The sequence below is a fragment of the Alligator sinensis genome, unplaced genomic scaffold (genome assembly GCF_000455745.1).
Source record: "Alligator sinensis unplaced genomic scaffold, ASM45574v1 scaffold808_1, whole genome shotgun sequence".
Classification (NCBI taxonomy): Eukaryota; Metazoa; Chordata; order Crocodylia; family Alligatoridae; genus Alligator; species Alligator sinensis.
Genome location: NW_005842255.1, coordinates 721,133 through 749,019, shown reverse-complemented (window position 1 = coordinate 749,019; position 27,887 = coordinate 721,133). Strand labels below are relative to the sequence as shown.

At 41.7% G+C, this 27,887-nt stretch overlaps 1 protein-coding gene across 1 annotated transcript in view; it reads left to right on the top strand.

Moving 5' to 3' along the window:
- Positions 1–27,887, top strand: part of TBC1D32 (TBC1 domain family member 32) — a 170,900-nt gene that overhangs the window by 52,277 nt on the left and 90,736 nt on the right. The window contains exons 16-23 of the mRNA XM_025208839.1: positions 6,657–6,793; positions 8,392–8,593; positions 13,948–14,030; positions 15,223–15,361; positions 16,274–16,361; positions 19,736–19,854; positions 20,779–20,895; positions 25,381–25,469. Coding sequence (XP_025064624.1) covers positions 6,657–6,793; positions 8,392–8,593; positions 13,948–14,030; positions 15,223–15,361; positions 16,274–16,361; positions 19,736–19,854; positions 20,779–20,895; positions 25,381–25,469 — 974 coding nt within the window. The remainder of the gene's footprint in view (positions 1–6,656; positions 6,794–8,391; positions 8,594–13,947; positions 14,031–15,222; positions 15,362–16,273; positions 16,362–19,735; positions 19,855–20,778; positions 20,896–25,380; positions 25,470–27,887) is intronic.

Here is a 27,887-nt window from a genome sequence, read left to right as displayed (position 1 = left end):
AACTGCCTCCCCCCCCCCCCCCCCCCAACTCTTGGAACCCCGCACCTTCTCACCCCCTCACCTCAGCTTCCTCCCTGGTATCAGAGCCATGTACCTCCCTTATGCTTAGAACTGTGTTCCCCATCTTTTGGGATCTGTGCTCCCTGCCCTTCCCTACTCACCCCTACTCTCCTGTAGGGGTTGCCCAGGGTGGCAACTCTGCTTGTTGTATCTCTGTTTCATTATATTGATGAAAGGTGAAAAAAGGTATATTAAGGGTGTAAATTCTTCCATATCTTATTTTGATTTAGTAATTGTTGTAAAGAAGAATATTTTAAGGAAAAATATTTGTTTTGGTTGCCTGAGATGGTCAATTTTGAACAAATAGATTATGTATAAAAAATTTACGTAACTTTATCCTGGGTTCGGCTCTGGAGTGACACATGGGTGGAAGCCTGTCGCACCCCCATGAGCCCAGGACCCCTCAGGGGACTCCAGCAGAGTCTCAGGGCCCATGGTGGGTGGGAGTTAGCACAGCTGTGGGGAGGCAGCTGAGAGGAGCCAAGGAGGGTCATGCCCCCTGGCTCCTACTTGGCTCAGCTCCCCAGGGAGCCATGCGACCGGAGCTGCCTGGCACGTTAGGGGAAGGGGGCTGCACTTTCCTGCCCCTTTCTCCAGTGGGTCAGGGATCCTGAGCTGGTGGTGGGCCCACTGCAGATGCACAGGATTTAAAAGGCCTTGCCAATGGCAGAAACTGCAGTTTGGGGTTTGTGTCTGGAGTGAGACACATGGGTGGAAGCCTGTTGCACCCCCGTGAACTTAGGACCCTTCAGGGAGCCCCAGCAGAGCTGCAGAACCCAACCTTGACCCCCAGCACAGCCAGAGATAAGTGGGGTCCATGGTTGGTGGGGGTTAGCACAGCTGTGGGGAGGCAGCTGAGAGGAGCCGAGGAGAGTCATGCCCCCTGGCTTCTACTTCACCCAGTCCCCCAGGGAGCCACGTGAATAGAGCTCATAAATAGGCATGCTTCTGGGCCTGGCGTGTGAGTTACCGTGGGACTTTCCACAAGAGGGCACAAGGCTCCAGGCAGTGAGCCTCAAGGGAAGGGTCTGCGCAGTAGTAGATGTGTCGCACGCCAAGGTTCCCCCTGCACCTGAACCCCTCTGCTCTGGCACCACCAGGGTATCCACCTAAATTGAACCCATGGTTCCGTCCTCTATCCATACAGAGCCTGTGGTCCATGACCCCACCCATGCAAGACCCACGGTCCCGGTCTCCACCCAGATGGAGCTCCTGGCTTCCTATGGAGGCTGCCTGGCACAGATGCAGACAGCTGGGTTTGGGAGCACTGACACCTTCCCTTGTGGGGTGTGGTCAACGGTGGAGACCCTGGAGGGACAGATTAGGGACCTCCAGGTAACAGTGTAGAGGCTGTGCACCATTTGGGATGCATAACTGGAACTGGACACCTACTTCCAAGCTCTCTACCCAATGACTGGTGATGCCATGGTGGAAATAAAGAGCCACCATGAAGTCCAGCCAGGGGTTGTCTGGACAAAGGTAGTCTCTGGCCCAAGGAGGCACTGCACCAGGGTGACAACCCCCCTGCAGCTGCACAACCATTTTCAGCCGCTCACATCGGGAGAGCCAGGCAAGCTGCCATCCTCAACATGTGAGGATGGAGGGCCACTAGCAAATGCATCCAACAGAAGATGCAGAATAATTGTGATGGGCGATTCCCTCCTGAGGGGGACAGAAAGCCCAATCTGTTGCCCCAAGCCCTTAGCCCGTGAGGTCTGCTACCTCCCTGGGGCTCATGTCCGGGATGTGACTGAGGGGATCTCCAAACTCATCTGGCCCTCCGACCACCATCCCATGCTACTCATCCATGTGGGCACAAATGATATGGCTCGGAGCAATCCCAGCCAGGTCATACATGACTACAGCACTCTTGGGGCTGGACGTAGGGGTCTGGGGACTCGCGTAGTTTTTTCCTCAGTCCTCCCGGTCATGGGTCACAGGACCCAGAGGGGAAGGTGCATCAGTGAGGTGAACAAAAGACTCCAGTGATGGTGCCATTGTGAGGGTTTTGGCTACTTGTCCACAGTCTGCACTTCAGTGAGAGAGGTAGTGGACTGTTGGGAAGAGAGGGCCTTCATCTCACCTGGAAAGGGAAGAAGCTCTTCTCGATCAGAATGGCTGACCTACTCAACAGGGCTTTAAACTAAGATTGCTAGGGGCCAGGTGGTCAATAAACAATTCTAGCCCAGGTCATGCCAATCACAGTAGTAACAGCTTGGGTAGTCCAAGGGAACCCACTCTGACAGCAGCCCAAGGAAAGGTCACATCCCATCACACAAGGAAGCCTATGGCTTTTCATGGCAGACTCAACTTCCTGTACACAAATGCCAGGAGGTTGGGAAACAAACAAGAGGAACTGGCCCTTCTCTTTTGCAATAAAGACTATGACCTTGTAGGGATAACGGAGACCTGGCAGGACTCCACCTACGACTGGTCTGTGGGTATAGAAAGCTATACCCTGTACAGGAGGGACTGTGTTGGGAAGAGGGGTGGGGGTGTAGCTCTCTACACCAAGGAGCAGTGCACCTCCGTACAAACAGGGTTCACTAACTAAGAAGGGTGCCTCAAGACCCTCTGTGTTAAAAAATGGGGAGAGCATAGGGAAGGAGATATACCTGTAGGAGTCTATTACAGACCTCCCGGCCATGAAGAAGAACTGGATCAAGAATTCAATAGTAAACTGGATGAGGCCGCATACTCTTGGTGCATGATTGCCATGGGGGACTTCAACTTCTCCGACATCCTCTGGGAAGAGCACATGGCCAAATCTGACTGGTTGTGTAGCTTTCTCACCTGCGTTGATGACCTCTACCTAACACAGGAGGTCTATGGGCTGACTATGGGAGAGGCACTGCTGGATCTGGTTCTAGCCAAAGGGGATGATCTGGTGAGCAATCTGAGGATCGAGGGGTAGCTTGGTGACAGTGACCATGAACTGATCACCTTCTCCATTCAACACAGGGCGGGCCAGTCCCTCAGTAAAACAGAAATCCTCAACTTTGGGAAGACAGACTTTCACAAACTCGGGAGACTGGTTAGTCAGGCACTAATAGACCATGGCCCCTTGGGAAGTGGAGTCCATGAGGAGTGGCTATTCCTTAGAACTCAATCCTAGAAGTGTAAGGGAAGTCCATCCTGTCCTGCAGGAAATGCAGTCGGTGGGCAGGAAAGTCCCTTTGGCTAAACAGGGAACTATTAGACCTCCTGAAACTTAAAAGAGAAGCCTACACCAAATGGAAAATGGGAATTGTCACCAAGGAGGACTACTCAACACTTGCCCACACCTGTAGAAAGCAGTTCTGAAAAGCCAAGGCAGAAACCAAACTCAGACTAGCTGTCACAATCAAGGACAACAAAAAGTCCTTCATATATATGGGCAATCAGGAAAAGAACAAAGGCAATATTGGACCACTGCGAGATAAAATGGGGCAGCTGACGTCTGATGTGCAAGAAAAGGCCAATCTCCTAAAAGAATACTTTGCGTCAGTTTTCCACCCACCCAAGTGGATCACACTGTCAGACAGAATGCAAAATTTCCAGGGAGTGGGAGATGGGCTCATAATTGACTCTGATCAAGTGAGGGAATACCTCAAAAGGCAAGCCATCCATAAGTCTGTGGGCCTGGATGGCATGTACCTGACAGTCTTGAAGGAGCTGGCGGACATCATAGCACGCCCTATGGCAAAGTTATTTGAGTACTCGTAGTGCTTGGGTGAGGTGTCAGAAGACTGGAAAAGAGCCGATGTGGTCCCAATATTCAAAAAAGGAAGGAAGATGCAGGGAACTATAGGCCAATCAGCCTGACATCCATCCCTGGAAAGATCCTGAAGAAAATCATCAAGGGGTCCATCAGCAACAAGCTAATGGAAGAAAACTTTCTGAATGCCAGCCAACATGGCTTTATCACTGGAAGGTCTTGACTTACCAACCTCATCACCTTCTATGACCAGGTGACGCATTGCCTCAATAATTGACATTATATACCTGGATTTCAAGAAAGCCTTTGACTTGGTCTCCCATGATGTCCTCAAGGTTAAGCTGGGGAATTGTGGTCTCAACCCTCTCATGGTCCAGTGGCTGGGGTACTTGCTGCAGGGTCGGACCCAAAATGTACTATAGTTGAAGGGGGCAAATCAACGTGGCGCAAGGTGACCAGTGGAGTGCCTCAGGGCTCAGTTCTGGGGCCGGTACTCTTCAACATCTTCATTAGTGATCTGGATTCAGGAGTCAGATATGGACTGGTAAAGTTCATAGATGACACTAAACTATGGGGGATGGTGGCCACACTAGAAGACAGGCTGGGGGTACAGACCGACCTGGACACCCTTGCAAGGTGGGTGGACCAAAACCTGATGGCATTTAATGTAGAGAAGTGCAGGGTGCTCCACCTTGGGAGGAACAACCAGCATCATGCTTATAGAGTTGGTAGTGCTACGCTCACTAGCACCATGACCAAAAGAGACTTGGGGGTTTTCATTGAGCACAGAATGAACATGAGCCACCAATGCAATGCCGTGGCCGGCAAAGCTAACCCAACTCTGGCATGCGTCCATCGATGCATGTCTAGCAAAACCAGGGACGTTATCCTTCCACTTTACTCGGCCTTGATGAGGCCGCAACTGGAGCACTGCATCCAGTTTTGGGCCCCCCAGTTTGAGAGACTCCAGAGGAGAGCCACCCGTCAAGAGAGCAAACCTTACAAGGAGAGGCTGAGGGACATGGGACTCTTCACCCTGGAGAAAAGAAGGCTCAGGGGAGACTTGGTGGCAGCCTATAAGTACATAAGGGGAGTGCATCAGGATCTGGGAGAACAGTTGTTCACCAGAGCTCCCTGAGGAATAACAAGGTCCAGGAGCCACAAACTGCTGGAAGGCCAATTTAGATTGAAAATAAGAAAAAATGTCTTCACTGTCTGGGTGTCCAAGCCTGGAACACACTCCCCCCAGGGGTGGTGCAAGTATCTACTCTGGAGTCATTCAAGAGTCATTTGGATGTTTGTCTTTCTGGGATCATTTGATCCCCGCAGACATCATACCTATGGCAGCAGGGCTGGACTCAATGGCTTCATGAGGTCCCTTCCAGCCCCTACTGTCTATGAAATGTATGGAATCCTTTACTCTCTTTGGGGAGAGTAAAAGATTGTTAATCCTTGAGACTCTAGTAGCAATTAAAAAATAGGCAGTAGAACATCTATTTTCCCTATACTCTCTACCAATATATCTAAAACCTTTTGCTGAAGAACCTTGGGCATTTCTAAATGTACCTTTTTGTCCCATGATGTGCTACAGATCCACCGCTTTGGAACAGACTTGATTAATCAACTCTGGTCTGCATGCAAGCTGATATGCACTGCGCTGCACAGTTTGCAGTTATATAAGCAGTGAAATGCGTGTCAGCACACAGAAAATGGTGGTGGTGCTCTTTTGAACTAAAGCACGTCTGAGGTGTTTCAGTTCAGAAATGCATTGCTGCCATTTTCTTTGCATTAATGTGCATTTCACTGCTTATACAACTGCATGTGTTACAGCACTGGGTGCTTTTTGAAGCACCCAGCACTGCAGCACTTGCATGTGTAAAAAAGCCTCTTATGTTTAGCTTACATGGAGGTTTTAGTTTTTTTGTTTGTTTGTTTGGTCGGTTTGGTGGTGGTGGTATTTTTGTTTTTTCCTGCTCTGTAATGATCTCCTTAACTGGAGATTTTGAAAAAAAAGAGGCCGAATATCCAGAGCTGACCCGAGCAGGGTGCGGGGCCCGGGGCAAATTGGCTCATGCGGGGCCGTGCCCCAACTCCAATCCCACAGGCCCCGGACCTGAAGAAACTGCCGCTGCCATTGGCAGTGACTGGGGGGCCGGGGGGGAGGTAGCAAGTAGCTGGCTACAAAGTCGCCATTCTGCCAAACTCCGCCCAGCTCCACGCTGCTGCTGCTCTGCCCCACTCAGCAGGGCCCCCCAAAGCACAGGGCCTGGGGTGGTCGCCCCTATTTACCCCCGTCCCCCGCCCCCCCAGGGACGGTCCTGCGTACATCTATCTATCTGTCTCTGGTTTAGTTTAGTAATAAAACATCCTGTATCAGTACAGGGGTCAGACTACATAACTGAGCTCCGTTCCAATCCCCTGATTTAAGTATTGGTTTAGAAACCAAGGTAATATTCAGTTTAGTCCCCTAGTGCAGACACAGTTACACAGTAATAGAGATAACTTTTAACAGTTATTTATATTGGTATATTGCATACCACTTAAACATTTTTGTACTGGTATAACTATCCACATTAAGAGAGTGCATCAGTTTTACCCCATCAGTTTCTAAGTTAATATTACTGCAAAAATTATGCACACAAAAGTCTATATGGGAAGGTAGTCTATTCGCTGTGTCCATTTGGTCCTTGGACTTTCCTAACATCATTATATATCGTAGTTGGTGCCATTTCTAATAAAGATTTTTATATGATGGGATTTGAAGAGGTACTTTTTTTGTTTAGGCCATTGAACATCCATCATAAAGGTGACTTTTAATTACTATGTATGTGGGCCAGCTTTCAATGTAAAAATCTAGAAAAAAATCAGTGTAACATACTTTAAAACTTTTTTTTTTTAGATCAAACAGATGTATATAAGTTGCCCTGAGACCACATTAATGCATATAGCTGACATTTTAGCAAGGATTGCAAATGTAGAAGATGGTCTTTCTTTTCTTCTTTATGGAGGAAAAGCAAATTCTACCAAACAGGATAGGTAAGAAATTACTTTAATGAATTATATTACACTTATAAAACATGGGTTATGTTATCCAACTGTTCCTATATTTTATATAGTGCCTAATGTTTTCTTTTTGCATTGAGTAACTCACTGTTAAAATTTTTGCTTTTTAATTTGTGAGATGTAGCATTTCAACCAACATAAAAAGATAAAGTTTTGTGGATCAACATAATGCTTGTGACAGTTAAGTAGTGTAAGAATAGAACCACTTATAACTAGAAATGGTGCGCATTTTAAATATATCTGTGCCAATAGAGTTGTGCTACTATACTTTGTACTTCATGATATATAATATATTCTCTTGTACAAACCTGAAGTTTTCATAAGAAGAGGTCATTCTGCATGCCAAATAGTACACTAAATACTAATACCATAGGCTGAATTATATCTGCCTTTGAGTTGACTGTGTGATGGGGAATGGTCATACACATCTACCCATTTGCATCAGTCATTTATCTGCATAGTATAACTGTAAACAAGGAGATTCATATAAACATAGTTTAAGTTTACTATCTTTTCTGAAAAGGCTGTTTTATGAGATTAAATGTTTAATCTGCAAAACAGTTAGATTTGACCAGCCTTGATGGTATATATATTGACTGGAGATTGAGAATATGCAGGTGGTTACACCCGACTCCATGGAAAGTACATTGCCTGAATAACAATCCCTACCTGGAGGTCTTGGTATGTGAGCACAGTCACTGTATTGTGTTACAATGGAGGCCAAAGGTCCTGTTGATGTATTTGCTGTAACAGAAAAATGTTTGAAAAAAACAAACTATCTTGTTTTGCATGGAAAATGAATTTTCATGTTGAGTTTTGAGGAACAGCTTTGTGTTGATTACCTCCTTGTGAAGGGGTGCCCCTTGTGTTGGGCATGAAGAAATTAAATCTTGATACTGTATCCAAAAGTGGAAACTGGTCCTTCAAAATAGCCAAATTGCCAGTTCATAAGGTAATAGCTGACATGTAGGGCTTGGTTAGGATGTTTGGTGGAACTGTCAAGCAGGCCTCCTGAGTGGAGGCCCATAGCTATAGATAGATAGCAGATGTTTCTGAACAAAAAGGGAATAAGAGAAAAATATTTCGGACAAGAAATAACTGCACTCTAGTCTCCTTCCAACATGGAAAACTTCAGAACCAGGCCTCAACTAAGGGAAATGAAGAACTAGGAAATTTTTGTCTGGGTTGTATGTAGAAGTACAGATGCCAACACTAAAAACGTGTTTCTTGTTGTTTTTCCCAACTGGATTTTTAGTTGCAGAAAGCTGCCATGTGATTTATAGGCCTTTAAACTGGGTAAAAGGAAACTGGTTCATTTACTTCAATTTGGACCTATAGTCAAAGGAAGATGTCCAATTGACTGTTTTATTTCCTGTGGCTGAATATGAATTTTTTTCCTCATTTTTAGGGCTCGGTTTAAAGGGACATGACCTCAATGCTGCAGTTAGCCAGAGGTCTGTTTTACATTCTCACTGTAGAAGTTTAATGGGATAAGCAAAATGAGGAACTTCAAGCATTAGTATTACGAGTGATTACAGAACAGCATTTCCAATATGTTGTTTTATTTCTAGCCTTGCCGCAGTTCATACAATTGTTCAGTTTACAAAGGAACTTCTTGATGACAACATTTCTCTCTTTTCTGGATCTGACCTGTTACCAGTCCTTAAAGGAGCTTTCATTTTTGTATGCCGTCAGATATACAGTACCTGTGAAGGTCTGCAGGTACTGATTCCTTATGGTTTGCATGAATCCATTGCTGAGGCTTGGAAAAAGGTAATCTTATTGCATACATAAGTACATTTGTAAAACAAAACACATGCAACTTTACTGTCTAAATGTTTCACTCTTTCAAGTAAATTGTTTAAGTTCTGATGTAGTGACATGAGAATGAATTGCCAAGGCACTTCATTAGAGTGATTATATTGTTGTTGTAAACCCAATTTTCACTGAATTGTCTTTGGACCTACTTCTGAACCTCCTGCAGCTTAGAATTTCCATGCCTTATGTTTAAATTAAGTTATTTATACCACCTCTGGAGGCATTAGAGCAGTCCTGTTGTTCATAGGTTATTTCTTTCTGACCACTGAGAAGGAGCTCCCTTAGCACTGTGGCCTGCCAATGGTCAGTATTCAGTAAATGTCAAACAAATCCTATTACCAAATGTTATGCTTTTGTAGTCTCTGCTATTGATTCCTACTTCTGTCATTTCAAACAAAAAGCGATAATGTGTTAGGCATTTTTAGAAAAGGGATTTTATAGGCTTCAGACAAACAACTGAAAAAAAACCACTTGAAAATTTGGAACTATTAGGTTGGGCACCACTGAAATGTTAGGAGATCTTAGCGCGTTTGTACACATGATGATCATCACAACGTACACGTGACAAAAATTTCCTTTGTGTGGCTTAAAGGAAACCATGTCTGCCTGGTTTGGGGGTTTCAAATGAGTTTACAATGTTGCAAATTAAACCAAATCCCCATGTAGTTTAGTTTGCAACGTTGCTACTTGTAATGTTGCAGCCCTTAATCTGGAACCAGTTTGCCCCTGGTTCCTCTGAAAAAAGGATTGGGTCCCTCGCTGCTTCTCCCTTCAGCAGATATCTGGCAGCCACAGGCACCTGCTGAAGGAAGAAGTGGTGAGGGGCCCAATCTATTAAGTGAAGCCCCAGCTCGGAGGCAGCACTCGGCTGGATCCATAGTTTCATAGTTTGTAGGGTCAGAAGAGACCAGAGCAGATCATCAAGTTCGACCCCCTGCCATGGCAGGAAAGAGTACTGGGGTCAAACGACCCTGGCAAGGTGTTCATCCAGCCTCCTTTTAAAGACCTCCAGGGTAGGAGCCAGCACCACTTCTCTTGGAAGTTGGTTCCGGATCCTAGCCTCCCTGACAGTGAAGTAGCACCTCCTGATATCTAGCCTAAATCTACCCTCTGCCAGCTTGTGACCGTTATTTTTTGTCACTCTTGGGAGTGCTTGGGGGAACAGGGACTCCCCCAAAGCCTGTTAGACCACCCTGACTAGATTGTAAATGGCCACTAGATCCCCCCTCAGCCTTCTCTTGTGGAGGCTGAACAGGTTCAGGTCCCTTAACCTCTCCTCGTAGGGCCTACCCTGCTGACTCCTGATCATGCAGGTGGCCCTCCTCTGGACCTGCTCCATGTTGGCCACATCCCTCCTGAAGTGCGGCACCCAGAACTGGATGCAGTATTTGAACTGCGGCCTGACCAGTGCCGCATAGAGGGGGAGTATCACCTCCTTGGACCTGCTCAAGATGCATCTGTGGATGCATGACAAGGTGTGGTTGGCCTTCCTGACCGTTTCCCCACATTGGCGGCCCATGTTCATTTTGGCATCAATAATGACTCCAAGATCCTTTTCTGCCTCTGCACTGACGAGAAGGGAGTTCCCCAGCCTGTAGGTCTGCTGCTGGTTCTTCCTTCCCAGGTGTAGTACCCTGCACTTTTCAGTGTTGAAACCCATCCTGTTCTCATCCGCCCACCCCTGTAACCTGTCTAGGTCCGATTGCAGCCTATTCCTCCCTGCTAGCATGCTCACTTCTCCCCACATCTTAGTGTCGTCTGCGAATTTGAACAGGGTGCTTTTTACACCCCGTCCAAGTCACTGATGAAGATGTTGAACAGTGCAGGCCCAAGGACTGAGCCCTGTGGAACCCCACTGCCCACATCCCTCCAGGTCGAAAATGACCCATCCACCACCGCTCTCTGGGCGTGGCCCTCCAGCCAACTAGTGACCCATTTGACTGTGTTGTAGGTGTCGATGCCAACATTTCCCTGAGCCTGCTGGGGCTTCCAGTACCCCATGCACTGTCCCCGCCACCTTCCCGACACCTGGGACCACCTGCAAATGGCCTGGCTTGCCCCTGGGGCAGTGTGGGGAGGCAGCAGGAGGGTAGCTGAGTGTGCTCACAGCTGGAGAAGGCACTGGGGATTGTGCACAGGGCACTGGATGCCTGGGCAGGCTCGGGGAAGTTCAGGCTGGGTGGGCTTCCAGCACTCCGTGCGCTGTCCCTACTGCCTTCTCTGGCCACCAGCACACCAAGTTGCCCGTCTTCCACCTCCCCATGCTGCCCCAGGGGAAAGTCAGCCTGTTCCTGGGTAGTCCCAGGCAGCAGGAACACGGTGGGGCCGTGCACAGGGTGCTGCTCCGTGGATGTGCTTGGGGAAGCTGGATCCAGCCAGGTGCTGCTTCCAAGCTGGGATAGCACCAGGCCTGCTAGCAGCTGACCCAGGCAGCCCTGGGGGGGTCTTCCACCACAGAGGGAAGGACCAGGGCCCCCTGCAGCTCAGGGGCTGCTTGGCCTGTCAGGAGTTTGATCTCTGGCTGAGGGCAGGCTCTGCTGGGGAAAAAAAATGGATTGGGCTCCTCGCTGTAATGGTGATGGAAGCCCCTAAATTGAAATTCAGTTAAAAATCCACTATTCCAATTTAAGGGGCATAGACTGAAAGCCTGAGGACTAAACCCCCATCACATGTACAAGCACCCTTACAGTATTTGCAGGCAGGAAATCTCTCTTATACCTTAGGAAGCATGCCAAGAGACCACTATTTTTGCAACCTCAAGAGTTATGTAGGTTTTATCTTAACAAGAAACTCAGTGAATAAACCATGCAGTCCTGTACCTACTGTTTTTATGACTCAGGTGAGCTGATCATACATATTGGTTGTCATGGTCCTCTTTATTTTTCAGTAGATAAAAATAAAAAAAAAATCACACTGTTCCTATTAGCCCATTTGACTAGCATGGTTAAAGCGTGGTTTCTGTAGACAATGACAGAGAATGGAGTTAACATCATAGCTGTCTGCTTTTGACTTCACAGCCTTATAGCCACTACTTACAGGCCTGAGAAGCATTTTTTGTATCCAGAAGCTTGTCTGATATTCCTCCCAACTCGATACATGGTCCAGTAAAAGATATTTCCTCCGAAACTCTTTCTTCTCTCTTCCTTTAAGTTACTGTTTTGGACTTAAACAAAAGTAATTGTTTTATTCAGTATTTACTTAGGCTGGCTGTATCTAGTTCTTTACCAGACCTGAGGAAGGGTACTTTGCATCCAAAAGCTTATCTAACATCTCTCCCAACTATATAATATGTCCAATATTACCAAAAAATCCTTGTTTCTCATGCATCAACTTATAGCTGGCTCAGTGGGCAGTGGCCTTTAATGTAACTTAACTGTCTACCACTGTTCCCCATAACAGAAAACTGATAACTGAATAACTGAAAGCTGGTTTCAAACTTTCCTAAAAATATTTGCTTACAAACAGAGACCAAACCAGTCCTGTAAAAATGAGACTGAAAATGGGGCAGTTAGACAGGGGAAAAAAGGTACTGTTTCTTCTATATTACTGATACACACACATTATAATTAAAAGTCAATATAAATATGCATGTGTAATTATATGAATTAAGTAGTAATTCAGAGTAATATAAACAATCACAAATGCAAATTTAAACAGCAATTTATAGGTATATAACAGATGCTATGAATCTCAGTGTTTGGATGTTTCTCGCTCTTTTTGTTCATAAATACAGGACCTGTACTCCTTTTGTTCATAAATGCAAGACAAAGATCAATTATTATTTAAATGAAAATAAAATATGTAATTGCCTAGAATCCCAAATTCAGCATGATAAACTAGAATTTTAATTGAATAAACCTGATCTGAAACCTAGGGCTTTGTTGTTTTGACAACTCTAGATTACAATTCCATGAAAGTAAGGGAGTTAGTTTATATATATGGTGTTGTCATTTTTATATAACTCAGTAGATTTCCTATCTTTGCACTTTATAATGAGAATGCTATTCCGTCTACCTGAACTAACCTGTTACTTCGTTTAATTTTTAGAGCTATGGAACTCACAAGCTTTTGATGGGCATTTCCAATTACCTGTTCTGATTAAGTGCTATAGTTAGGCAGATCTACACACCCCTATGCACATTCAAATCTCTTGTCATTGTACAGAAGATCATTTAGACAAAAATATCAAAAAAAATTAGACAAAAATATGTCATATAAGGATAATACTGAGAAAGAGAAATAATACATTGCCAGTTCCATATTTGATGGGTTTTGTTTCAAAGTTGCATTGGAGGTCACATTAAGATTGCACTGTGACTGTTCTGTATTCAGTGTATTAATGATGAACAAACTGGTAAGGCACACCAAATTTTCAGCTCTCCCAACTTGAATTTTAGATTGATTTAAACCACAAACATTTGTAAAGAGCTTTAAGATTTCCAGACTTTGCTGGGTTACCAACATGTATGATAGATTCCTACTCATGTAGAAGTTGCTGGTTTTAATGGATATTTTTCAAGATAATTTAAATACTGGAAGCAATATCATATCGCCTGTGTTTAAGATAGATGCTGGTAGAATTCTAGGGTAGATGCTGTCATGAGATAAATTTTAAAAGGAGACTTGACAGGTCAGAAAAATATACTTCACAGCCCTGTTATAGATGTATTTGATCATGTGAATGTGGAATAATATAATTTTATTATGCTCACTAAAATTATACATTTACAATGTGTAATGTTCACTTTCTTTTGACCAAGCTGTGAAATGTCCCCTAAATGCTAAAAAAAAAAACCCCAAAAACCTTAAATAATTAATCTTGACTAAAATGTTAGTTTCTTAAATAACTGGTTTCAATATCTTTTTACATTAACATCCCCATGAAGTCCATTAAGTCCATTCTTTTTCTCTTGTTGAAAGCTGATGGGATTATTTAGACTGTTAAGTAAAGTTGATTCAGAAGACTCACAACACCTCAGGCCAGATCAACTAAATATCAAATATGTAATAATGATTCCAGCATTTTTTAGTATCTCTGCCATGCTGATAGAATAAATCATTGATTTGTTTTTTTTTCTTTTGGGGGGGGGGGGTGAAATTTTTGTACTATGGGGACCCTTTTAAATGAGAAACAAAGCAAGACTACAAACATCTTTTATTTTTCTTTTAAGCAAAATTTTTTCAAACAAGGAATCTTTTCTACACCAGTCTACAGAAATACTCACTTTTTATCCTTTTTAGTGAAAAACTACTACTATGTGCTGCTGTTTAAAATGCTGTGAATATTAACTGTATTATTTATTTTATAGACAAGTTTGTTTGCAGAAAGAATTCCAACTCCTGTAGCTAGTGCAGATTTCCTTTCCTCGGTAAATCAAGAGTCTCAGAATATGTAAGTACTGCTACTTTGGTACATTTGCACATCATTTTGGGTACAATACTAAACTTTATCATAGCTTAAATGTGTGCTTACAAATGTTTGCTGCAGCCAATCTGTGATCATGCAGCTTACTTTAAGCTGCATGATTTTAGGTCGGGAATGGCAGATACCAGCATATTTGCTGGTGCTGGGAGCCCTGCTGGGAACCTGCTGTCGGTAACTTGGGGTGAGGAGAAGAGCAGGAAGGATTGGGGAGAGCTAGTGGACCTATGTAGGGGTTGGTGGGATCGGAGTTGGGGTGACAAGTCTATAGGGGGGGTTGTTGGGTCTGTGGGTGGGTTGGGGGGAGTTGAGGGGCTAAAAATAGCATGGTCAGGGTAGGGGGTAGAAAGAACGCATTCCTGGGGCTTGGGTGAGTAGTTGGGCTTTTCCTGACCTGGGCCTGAGCTCCAAATGTGTGCAGATGTTTGGTAGATTGGACTAACCTGTTTCCGATCTAAGTTATTCACCTACTCAGGTGAACTAACTTAGATCAGGCCTGCCATTTTTGACCTAGTTTAAACCCTGCGGAGCATCTACACAGATTAGCATTCAGATCATCCTAACTCTAGTTAGGTTGATCTTATTGTAATGTATTCATGTACTCTTAGGCTTTTGCCAGGGTTACGGTTGGTAGCTATAAGAAATCACAATTCTTGAACTGAGGTTCCCCAATTTTGCTGTCCTTATTAGAGGGCTTTAAAGATACTTAGAGTGTTTCCTGACACCTCATAGTTGTGTAAAATTGGCTCACAGTTTGCTGTCTTTTGTGGAGAAAACTTTGAGAAAAATATAATTCATTAGTAGTAAAACAAAATAGTTGATGCAGTTTTTCTGGTATGGCTTTGATGTGTTATTAGTTAAAAGCACTGTTTGTTTGAATGCTGTTTACACTCCAAAATATCATGTAGCAAGAGTGTCAGTGTATTGGCTGAAAGCCAGTATTCTTCTTGAGAGAAAGGCATATCTCCTTTAATGTTAAGAGCTTCATTTTTCCAATAGATGTTTTAGTATCTTAACTCTCGTGGGCACATTTTTATCTTGGAATATGATGGAATAAATATTTTTTGAGGAACAAAGGTTCAGGGCAAAAAATGTATGTTATTTGTAATTTTTTCCCTCTGATTTTCCACTGCATTAACAATCTTTTTGCTAATCTTTTCAGTATGGTATGGGAAGAAACTTTGTTAGATGATTTGCTAAACTTTGCGTCTACTCCAAAAGGACTACTTCTGCTGCAGAAAACGGGCACCATAAATGAATGTGCAAGCTTTATGTTCAGCAGATTGTCAAAAAAATTCCAGGTAGGCAGAGTAGTCTCTCATACAATTACTCATTTTTAGAAGGTAGAGATAATTAGAAGGTAAAGCCATAAACTGTTGCTTATCAGTTAACTTCTGGAAGAGTCAGTTTAAAATATAATTCAGCATTCATTATATTTACTATATTGTTTTATTTCTTTTGCTTCTGTGAAAAATGTCATCAATAATGTCACATATTATCATTTTTAATATTCAGTTTCAAATGGAATTTGAGTTTGGCTTTGGGATTGGATCTTTAACCTGGTCAGTGCTCTGGGATGACATCATTCATATATATGTACAGTTGAAAAAACATTAAAATACTGTAAGTCACATTGCATTCTGCCAGGCCATGTACAGACATTTAATTTCTCCTGGGAGAGTCACTTTTTTACATTCATTGCCACAGGAGTTGGTAGAAACAGATAACATAGTCAGGTTCAAAATGGGACGAGACAAATGAATGATAGACCTATTAATAGCTGTTGAACAGACTAGTTGGAGTTGTTACCTCTGACATGTCTAAACCAGTTATGGTGGATGCTAGGACAAGTCATGAATTGATAGATCATTCTAGATATATCCAGTTCAGTGCTCTCCCTCTAAATCATCTACCCCTGCCACTGTTGGAAACAGGATACTGAGCTAGATGGACCATTGATCAGACCCAGGATGGCACTTTTTGTGTTCTTATGTTTGAACAAATTCCTTATTTGCTAAACATGCTTGTGTCGTGGTATTATCTTGCAAGGTTTAAAAGGGAGTACTATTAAAATATTAATATCTAACAATGTATTTACTTACAGATTTTAAAATACTATAGAAAAATAAAAACATGTAAAATGATTTTGAGAGCATGGATATTTTGATTATGGCCTCTAGATTTGTTTTATCTATTATATTTATTACTAATAGGTGAATGGATGTGAACAATTTGGTTATGGAGTGATTGTTACACAAATGGCAGCAACATCTCCAGGTGCGGTAGCTCTGGAGAGCTCAGGTAACTGAATTATCAGTAGTTACACATTGCCTTATCATGAATTAAATATGTTAAAAGGTTGTCAGGTATGACTAGAAACAAAATGCAACCAACAAGAAAATGAAGCAGAGGAGCTCCTTCACTGATGCTTCCAGCACTACTTTCAAGCATACCAGAGGGTCTCATGAGTGACCATGGGAAGATGCTTTTGGAATGGCTTTACCACCAGGTTTCTGGGTTATGTGTGTGTGAGGAGGTGTGGATGGATATGATGCTTGCCAGAGAGCATCCGTCTGGGGACGCACATTGATGACACAGTGTACATACACTGTCACAAAAGGCAGGCAAACTCTTCCAATCAAGGAAGCTGAAATAACCTCCACCAATTATTTTTAGACAACTTTCTATGAAACACAAGTTTTTTTCAATCTTGTTTTGTTTAATTCTGCCAGCTACTATTCCTACAGCCCAATTTTTCTCACTAATCCCTTCTGATAAATCCGTATACCAGTTAAATTTGCCAAATAACAGAATTCAGTCTTGGGTATGTTGTATGACAGAAACCTTGGGATAGATGAACATTGTCCAGAACTAACATCTGGAGTCTCTAAGGAATTGGAGATTTACTTAAGTAAATCCATCTATCTTTTTTAGATCTGCAGCCTAACCACATTTTATGACTATTTGTATAAAAAACAACTGTCACAACCCAATTAAATTGTGCCCATGTCACTGATCAAGAGATACCATTCAAATCATCCTCATTTTGACAATTAAGGGTTAAAAGACATCCCTGCCAAAATTCCTTGAAACAAAACGCTGGCGGAGAACTGTAGATAATTGGTCAGCTGAAATAAAATGCTAGGGGAAACTATATATAATTGGTCAAAAAATAAGCGTAAGCTCCTCACACGTAGCGCACACGTAACAGGTAGAGAAACCTAACCCACTACCTTGTAACTTGAGGAGACAAAGAGCTGCCACCTGCCAAAAATTAAAGATTCCATATAATGGTTCACGATTGGGTATCTCTGTCAAACACCTCTGCCTATAAATAGTTTGACGGTTTCCGCCCAAGGCGGAGAACTCTGGGGATCTCACAGGAAACACCTGTGCTTGTCACCAGAGAGTTGGGAACTTGATCAATTCCCAATCAATCACCCCGTCAGCGTAAAATATTGACGTAGAAAGTCTTGCAAGCCCGACCGTTCGTTCTGGCGCCACTTCCGTCGCCACGTCCGTCGTTATCTCGTTGTAACCTAACTGCATGTACTCAACTCTGTAACCGAAGCTATATGCGTGTACTCAACTCTGTAACCGAAGCTGTAAGGGAACAAAGGCTCGCCTGCGTCGTCATCACTATCTAGGCGACGTAAGTAAACAAACTCTTATAACCTACACGTGTCTGTGCCTGGTTAATTCCACTCCATCCATCAATTACCCGCCTGCCGAGTTCTAAATCTAAACACTCCAGTGTGAGTCAGATGGCTGCCGGCGGCTGCTCTGATTCACGACAAACTGAAGTTTTAAATAAGCAGCCTAGATGTTCAGCTATACCAGAATGCATTTGTTCAAGTCTGAATAAAGTCCTAAGTATTGCTTAGCACTTATAGTAGCACATGTACAGAAGTTGTATATTTTTCTTTCCCCTTCATTTTCATTTGAAGATATACATTGATACTGGATGATGGGATAGAATGCACCCTCAACTAATTTGTGAAGGACATCAAGCTGGGCTGGAGTAGTAGGTACACTGGAGGGTAGGTCTAGGATTCAAAGAAACCTAGCCAAATTGGAGGATTGGACCAAAAGTAATCTCATAAAGTTCAATAAAAGCAAGTGCAAAGTCCTGCACTTAGGACAGGATGATCTCATGCTTTGGTACAGAATGGGGACTGACTGGCTAAGCAGCAGCTCTGCAGAAAAAGGACCTGGGGGTCACAGTGAACAACAAGCTGAATATGAGTCAACAGTGTGCACTTGTTGTGAAAAGGTTAACAGAATACTGCCCTGCATTAGTAGGAGTCTTACCAGCAGACTGAGGGAAGTGATTATTTCCCTCTATTTGGTAAGGTGAGGCCACATCTGGACTACTGTGTCCAGTCTTGCTGACCCCCCACACACACGCAATAGAAAGAATGTGGACAAATTGAAAAGAGGGTCCAGTGGAGGGAAACAAGAATGGTTTGAGGGCTGGTGCACATGACTTATCAGGAGAGGCTAAGGGAACTGGGCTTATTTAGTCTGAAAAAGAGAAGACTGGGAGTAGGGGAGGGGGTTAATTGCAGCCTTCAACTAGTTGAAAGGTGGTTCCAAAGAAGATAGAGCTCAACCAGGGGTTCCCAAACAATGGTACGCCTATGCCTGGTGGTTTGCAAGACGTTTCTGGGGGTATGCGGGAGAAATTGTGTAATGGTGGATTTAATTTTCATTACAATAATAATTGTCATTTAATGGGTTAAAATATAAAAATATATGCTTGTGGGGGTATGTGGGCAGCTGGTAAATCTGGAAGGGGTATGCAATTAAAAAAAAAGTTTGAAAACCTCTGATCTAGACTGTTTGCAGTGGTGGCAGATGACAGAACAAAGAACAATGGTCTCAAGTTGCAGCAAGGGAAGTTTAGGTTAGATATTAGAAAAAAAATTCTTACGAGGAGGATAGTAAAGCCCTGTAATAGGCTACCAAGAGAAGTTGTGGAATCTCTGTCCTTAGGGGTTTTTAAGACGTGGGTAGACAAAGCCTTGGCTGGGATGATAACGTTTGGGACTGATCTTGCTTTGAACAGGGAGTTGGACTAGATGACCATGTAAGGTTCCTTCCAAACCCTAATTTTCTATGATTCTATAATGTCATACTTAAGTTGGCTAACCACATGATTTTTATTATAAAATGGTACTGATACTACCGTAAAACTTCTCCTGTTTCATTATGCAAATAAGTGAGCTATGTACTGACAAGATATCCTACATCCTTGTTTTTTATTGTATAGCTATATACAAGTGTATATTATATTGTATAGCGTAGTGGTTCCCAAAATTGTGGTCTATGAGAACCACATGGACACTGCTAGATTTTTCTTATCTCCAGCAAAATGATATATGAAAAGGACCCAAGAATACGTCAAGAAATAATTTGTAGTGATACTATTTTTCCTTATGAACGACTTCTGTAGTAGTCACAGTGATCGTCTCTGATTTATGGGAAGCTGGATGGATCATAAGATCATTAATATTAAAAAAAGTGTTCCCCAAAGTCTTCTCTCTCAAGATTTCATCCATATAAATAACTTTGAGAATTCTCAATGTATTGAATGTAAAAAAAAATAAAAAAAATATATATATTTTAATGGTACTTTTAGCATTTTTATGACTAAATCAAATATTCAATTTTAGGATATATAAAAGCACTTTTAACAGAATTGTGGGCTGTTCTGGAATGTGGAAGGGATGATGTTAGGATAAGTCGTCCAAAATCTACTCCAGTAGATCCCATTGACCGGAGCTGCCAAAAGGTAAGAAATTATCCAGGTTTCTACAGTTTGGTGTCACTGCGCATACATAAACAGATGCTGTCATGAAGGCCCTTTATGCATTGCATCCCATGTCAAATATAATTTTAGCTTAAGTTTTCATCAGCATTTTTCCACTTTAGGTACATATGGTAAAATGGTTATAGTATAATATTTAAATAATAACTGAATGACACAGACCCCTATGTAGTCATGAAGGTCAGTGCTGCAAGGATTTCTTCAAATTATATCATAGTGATATACAGGATCATCTTGGAAAAAAATGGAAGGTCTTAAAGTAGTATGACAAATTCAGATATACAGGTGTTGCATTAGAATAATATATGCACATAGTTGGCCAAAATAGACGTAGACATAAATTGACTGAAGGTTTTGTATGGGATTAAATTAATTTGATACCAGATTCATAGGTAGCTTGATTCACATGAGTTTCATTTGCTTTTTTTCTGATAGCAGTAAATTTGTCTGAGAATCAGGGACAGCTACATGCACATGTATATATGATCTATAACATTTACAAGTACAAGACAAGTTGTGTAGCATCTAAACAAATTCTAAAGTTCTCTCCATGGAAGAATTCCCAGCTTTCACTGATTTTTATATGCTTCTAAATAGTCCTAAAGTCTGCACAGTCCTTATATACTACACTGGCAATACTGTCCTTTTAGTATCTGCATAGATTTTCCTGCCAGTGGCTCTTAATAGTGATCCATAGGTGTTTGATTGGTAGTTCTAGCTGTTTCATTTCACTTCATAGAGCAAGGTACCTTTGTTAGGGTAAGGCCAATACCTAACCCGAAGAAACTGATATTGTTATAATTTAATGTTAGTTAAAAGTGAATATGTATTTTGGCTCTGCAACTATAAATATTTAATGAATCAGTGTTCCTTCTCCCCTACCCTCAGTCTTTTCTAGCTCTGGTAAACTTGCTATCCTATCCTGCTATTTATGAGCTCATAGGTAACCAGGATATACCAAATAAACCTGAATATTCTCTCCGTGAAATTCCTACAAGTATTATAGTAAGTATTTTTTTTCTAAATTTAATAGTATATAGTTTTACTTTGAACAAATATCATCTTAACATTAAAATAGTTTCTCTGTCTGCTGTTTAGTATTATATTTTAAAACTATTTTTCCGTATTTTTTATTGTGTACAGCATGAGGGCAGTATATGCACATGGTACTCTGTGTTAACATGAATTTCACTCTGAAATCCTAGGAGTAATCGAAAATGTTTACCTAATTTGAAGATCTTTATTATGTTACTTTTATTAAAATTACTCTTTCTTGAACAAAGCGACCTAAGAACATTTGTAATGCCACCCCCATAGTACTGAGTGCTTTACATGTAGCTTCAGCATGAAAATTAAAAAAGGTAGCATGTTAGGTTTCATGAGGCAAATATGGCAACAACCCAAATGTAAAAGCAAAATTACTAGTCAAGTTATAATCTAAATGTAGTGACCTTAAGTAGTGGTTTCACCTTCCTCACTTTAGTTTATTCACTGTCCCCCACATGCAAAAGAAATGTCTCTCCCTGTCGCATCACACATCACATGCAAATTTCAACACTAACCTTGAAAGCAGTTAAAATTAGATCTTTGTTAATGGATCAAAATGGTATATTTGTATTGCAGCGATGTATAGGATTAGTCAGCAAGTTTTCAGCCAGAAGTCAGGATCTTAGACAACTGTTAATTTCAAGAAAAAGAAAGTGTTTTTAGTTTGTAGTTTTGTCTTTTGGATCAGGAAGTTAGTGTTTTTATTTTTGTTACGTTTGTGCGGGCCGGGAGCAGTCCGAGGCTTTCGGGGGTGCGCGGCGGGCTGTGGCCAGCAGCCCTGGCATGTGGGTCGGGGAATTCGGCACGGCGGACTAGAATTAGGCACGGACACGTAGCGGTTGATTAAAAATTATTTTACTTACACCGTAGATGGTCGCGGTGCAGGCAGGAAAAACTTCGCTTAAGTTGCAGTTACAAATGAAAAGAAAACTCGCTCGAACAAGACCCGTAGAAAACTCGAGCCTCTTGAACCCTGACAGAGCTCCGGATACCACGATGAGAGTCCAAAAGGTGACTCTCCACGAAAGCGTGCAGGGAAGGGTACGTCGAGGGATCAGGCGGCGACGGGGAGAGGCTAGAGGTTGATCAGGCCCCTATATCCTTCTTAAGGCACACGCTGGGTTTGTTAGGCTCCGCAGCACTTAGAGTTCTTCACAAGATGTGAAGTCCTCCTTCTCCTCCTCCACGAGATGGTTGTGGAGTCCTCCTCCTCCAGCTTGGGCGGAAACCGCTCAAGCCTCTTATACGGCTAGCAAGCCAATTGCTAGCCGCCACGTGGGAATAATTTAGAAACAGCCAATAGTGGGGAACAAATTTGCATGCGAATGGCGGGAACTCCTTTGCACCGGGGTTTTCTCTATGCAACTGAGAATTGCACTGTGCAAAGAAAGCTCCTCGTGGCGGGAAATAATTCTGCGGTGCCAAAGCGCACACACAATCATACCCTTTGGGTCATGACAACATTCTCTAGGTACATTTAGGTGATATAATGAGGAAGTATCTTTCCATTTTTCTGTGATTGAATACTTCTGTTCAAAGTCAAGCTGGCATGTTTTGTGAGTCACTAAAGGGAGTAGTCCTGTGTTGAAAGGGATTCCGTGTTTTGAAGATTACAAGGTTTATGTGAAACTTTAGTAGTGATTTGTAGCTTTCTTAATTTATGGTGACGATAAAAGCGCATACAGCACACTTTTAAAAAAACTTTTAGTTTAAGTGATTTGTCTAGAGTTGTAAAAAGTGTTTCTTAATATCATGCCAGTTTTACTTGCATAGATGTATGATATAAAGATCTATGTCGAGTCCTCAAATTGTACTCATATAGAGTACACTGATATAGAGTCTTCAAATTATACTCTTTATATCTGCATTAGCTGCTGTACAGTTTTACTCCTTAGCGTCTCTACAAATGTACTCATTCCTCGGTTTCCCTCTAGAATTTTATTTCTCCATAATGACTACCAGTGGCCCAGTTATCTCCCTCCAAGGTTTACAGAACTCATCTCTGCCCCATCATGGCAAAGTCCTTCCTAAGGGCATATAAATATGAGAAGATGCTATGGTTGTCAGACAAAAATACTTCAACATCTAAGTTTCTTTCTGTGCATACAAACAAACATTTTTTTTTAAATCCTTAATGAATCATTAATACATTTTAAATATGAGAGACTGCTTTAAACAGTTTCTTTTCCCAAACTTTTATACCTTATATTGGATGTTACTTTACTTGTATTGGTAACTTAATTTCATGAAAATTTGAAATATAAACTAATGGAGTTTGTGAAAATAAGATCCTAAATTTCTCTTTAATATTGTGTTGAAGTTTCTCATTGATTTATAGCAGGGCTAACTTGTGTCCTGCAGACCCTGGATGCTTGATGACCCATTACTGTGCAGTAGGGGTCTGTGTGCTGCCTGTGCAGCCTGCGTAGCTGGGGGAGTGTGCTTACTGCTGGTGCTGCCTGGTGGGGACAGCACCAATGATACCCACTGTTGGGAGGATTGCCTGTGCAATGTGTGGCTTCTAGCCACACTGGTCTAGAGTCAGACAGTGATTCTCTCTGGTGCTCCTGAGGCCGTGCATCTTAAACAAGAAGCAGATACAACAAATTGGATTTCATCCAGAGTAAACAAAGCCATTAAGGATTTACTGGGTTTGTTTCTTTTGACTGATTTGTCCTCTCCATGACCGAGACCTTGTAGAGAGGCTTCTGTGTCCCAGCTATCCTCAGAGCTGTCACCCAGAGTCTCTCACTCCTCTGGCAGTGTCGCCCATGGCAAGCAGGCATGAGGAGAGGTTCTAGACACAATACAGTCTAAACTCCAAGTCCTTAATGGCAAATTAGGTGAAAGAAGAAGCAAATTAGGTCAGGATCTCAACCACTGTAACAATAGAAGAAGACAAGATGGAGGTCTCCTCTTGTCTAGGGTTTCCCTTGCAACTGGGCTCACATGTCCACCTTGTTAAGAGTGTGTGGTTGCTGTTTCCGTACACCAGCTTCCTCACATTAAACAAAGTCATGTGCAGGCTTCTGCCATGGGAAACAAGATGTCGTGTTGCTAGAGGAAATGCTGCAAGGACACATTGAAGACATACCCCAAGAAAAGGGATGCCGATGTCAAGACTTGGGAGGAGCTGGCTGCTGACTGACTCAGTTGTGCCACAACCTCAACATCCTCAACCAACCAGTTGCCCAAGACATCTTGCCTTTGAAGCAGAGAAGAGAGAGCAGAGGAAGAAAAAGGAGAGATATCCTGGTCTACAGGTTACCCTCCCCTGTGGAAAGATCTACAACTTCTTCAGGCAAGTGTGTGGCTGAAGGACTGGCTTCTAGTCACCTCAAGACTCCTCAGTGAGCTGTGGTAGAGATCATCCTTGAATTGAGGGACTGCCACCAACAACATTTGCATCTAAGAAAATGGCATCACTGGATGTTTTTGTGAATTTTGTGTTGTAGTTGTTTTTTTTTTTTTTAATTAAATTATTGCTTTAGAAATTGCTATTTGAATATAAAACAAACCAGAGGGAGAGATAATTCATTTATAACTGTGGAGAAACAGTAGGCAGTCACTGGTTGTTTACAGTTACAATAGACACTGTAGGCTAAAAAATAAAATTAGACAAATGAAACCCTTACAGAGTTAGGGAAAATATGTTCCCCATGAGCAGGTTATTCTGTAATTGTCCTCCTCTGAAACACATGGTACTGGCTGTAGTTAGATTGGATGCAAGACTAACTGGACTGCTTTTCATCTCCTGTGGCCATCTTTTGTTTCTATAGAGACTGATCAGCACCACAGGTGTTAAATAAATTAGCCAGGTACTAAATAAAACTAATTTTCCATATTTTTTAAATGTAATACCTTGCTATCTTTCTCATGTGTTTACTTTTAATAGAAATTAAAGTATTGATGTGTCAGTATCTTGATGTATAATTAGTGACATTAGGATTTGGACAAGCATCATTGTAGTCACTTTAAACAGCAGGGGAAACTGCTGCTCAGAAGCATGCAGCCCTAGTTATGACCTAAATGTTACATCTACATGTGCTTCTAGTGGTGCAATTTAGCTAAATTCTCCTACCTCTGATCATGAATGAAAGAGGTTTTGCTACACTGGGATTGCTACAAAATCATGCTGATGCAACAGTTGCATTGTAAAAGCTTGTATTCATGTCCTTTGGTAGAGATATACTTTTATGTCTGTAAATAAAATGGGTATTTGGCTTGCTTCTGAACCATTGAAGTAACTGGGAGTTTCTCTATTGATTTTGGTGGGAGAAGGAGCTCTAAAGACCAGTAATGTCTTAAAAATAAATTTGTAAAAAAACCTGGTGAGTTCCTTGAGTAGTGCCATGCTTTCCAAGAACCATTCATACATAAGTAAACATGTTAGAAATGTAAATAAATGAATAAAGAATTTACATTAATGTTATATTTTTTCAGGATATCATTGACAGACTTATAATTTTGAGTTCAGAAGCTAAAATTCACTCTTTATTCAATTATGAACAGTCTCATATCTTTGGTCTAAGGTAAGATGCCTTATTTTCATTTTCTATTCAGATTGATTAAATAGAATACAGCAAGCTTGTAGCTGTTGTTTCTAGTAAATCTACATTATGGCATTTTATTACGAATGAAAGTAATATTCAGTTAATTTTGTAATATAGAAAGGTTGACTGAAAAAAGCATGATACAGAATTAGGAAACAAGCAAATAATAATCTTATTTTTAATAACTGTGTATATGATATTTAAAATCAGTTGCACCCGATTATTCAGTATGGTTGTTTGAAAAGAAAATCTAGTGCATCCTGCATGATACATTAAAATTAGTCTGCCAAATAATGATGTATGCTGAGTATTTAACATGTCTTTTTTTATGTTTAACCTATCCACAGTAAGTTTGCTTATTTTAATTATATACTAATTCCAGTAGTATTCTTATGCTTAGATCAGAGAATATCTCTATAACTTGAATGAACATATTAAATATACCCACTGTATGACGTGTTCTGCTATTACATCTAATTGCTTTCCAAACATATAAATTCAGAAATAACCACTTATATTCTTTCTTTTTTACTAGACTATAAAATACATGGCAAGATACTGTTTTATTTTTATATTTTTGTGATTCCAGAAGATTAGGTTTCTTTCCTGGGTTATAGTTTACCTTTTGAAAAAAATTGAGAATCCTTCTTTGGGCAGAGTAATGATCTCAATTATTTCATGAGCCAAAAATCAGTTTTCTAGCCGTTCCTCCATACCAAAATATTAGAGAAGATCACCCCATATAGGATATGTATTTGTGTTTGGTGCGCTATAGATTGCAACACATCACATGGATGTCAAGGACTATATGAGTAGCAGCATTTTGTGATCTGAGAAATGCAGTATGAAATCCAGGGTCAGATAATTTAAAAAATAAGGGTAATAAAATCAGCAGAAGTGATGAGTCTTGAGACTGACTTTAAAAATTGATTAACTATATTAACTGAGCACCCAGGATGAAAACCTGAAGTTAATGGCACCATTGATGTTAGTGGCAGAACTCTTATTGAATTCAGTAGGCCAAGATTTGACTTCCAGAAATGGCTGTTTTAAAGATAAAATATGAGTTTGTCTTCATTTGTGTTCTATCTTGCACCCCAGTGCATCTTTTACATAGCAAAACAGAACAACCTATTAATTTGGGTTCATAGCTGACTCCTAGATTTCTTTTAGGTTGTGCATGCATCCTGAATGTCGAATGCTTTAAAAATATTTTTAACGAAGACTCTGTCCTCTGTATGAGGGTAGCATGGCTGCTGACAGATGTAGGGGGAAAAAAGTGTGCTCTACTGGAAGAAGCAGTGCTTTAGTTTGATCCAGGTCTGAAGCTTCTGTAAAGATCAGGTGCTTCAGTGGGGCTTTTTGGCACTTTTATCTAAAAACTGATTTAATCAAAGCACCAAAAAAGCTCCAATAAAGTGCCCAATCTGTATAGATATTGGGCAAACAGAGTCCAACCAGCACAATGCCAGTTCTGAACATGTGCTGGGCTCAGTGTGGGGGTGTGAGTTTAAAGTAAATCACCATTTTTGTTTTTTAAGTCTGTAAGCAGCCTATGTGATCAGAAATTATGTTTAAAAACACATATAGAAAAAGTACAGATGGGATTGAGAGGTCACTGAAAATCTGAAGGTGAGGCATTACATTTTACCCTAAATTCTGAAAAGGATAAAAATTGTGAGGTTGTAGACTTCCTATTTCTTAGTTTGTGTAATGAGAGAATCTTCCACATTTTAGGAGAAAAGGATGAAGTATCCTGCATACAAAAACATGGAGATCCTTTAGGGTTTTGAAGTAAAAACCAAACAAATAAATTGTTAAAGGATTGAAATATAATTTATCAGGAGGCCCCAGGAGGTCCTTTTACAGACTCGGAGAGACCTTGAACTTCACAGTTCACAGCCTCCCTCACGTTGTTTCTGTCTTGGACGGCCAGAGCCGACTCGAGGTGATTTAATAATTACTCGTTCGTTGGGCGGGCTGGTGAATAGAGAGGCGGACAAGGCTTAATTGGTTGCAAAACTTTACTTACGCCTCTTGTAGCTGCGACGCTGACGGTCCGGTCGTATGAACAACTATGTTAGTTGTTCCAGCTGGCAAGGCTCAGGCTAGCTCCTCCGTCCACAAATCAAGCCGGCGGGGCAAGGGTACTTCGGGGATTGCGCTCGGCGACGGGGAGAAGAATCGATAGGTGATCAGTCTATCGATCAGCTCAGCTGCAAGTCAGATTTCTTTAGAGGCACTCTGCAGTGTGCTCAAAGTTCTCCGACCTGGGCGGAAGTCGCACAAAATTTTAAATGGCCAGCAAGCCAATTCCCAGCCGCCACGTAGGAATAATTTAGAACTAGCCAATAGCGGGACACAAATTTGCATTCAAATGGCGGGAACTCTCTTGCA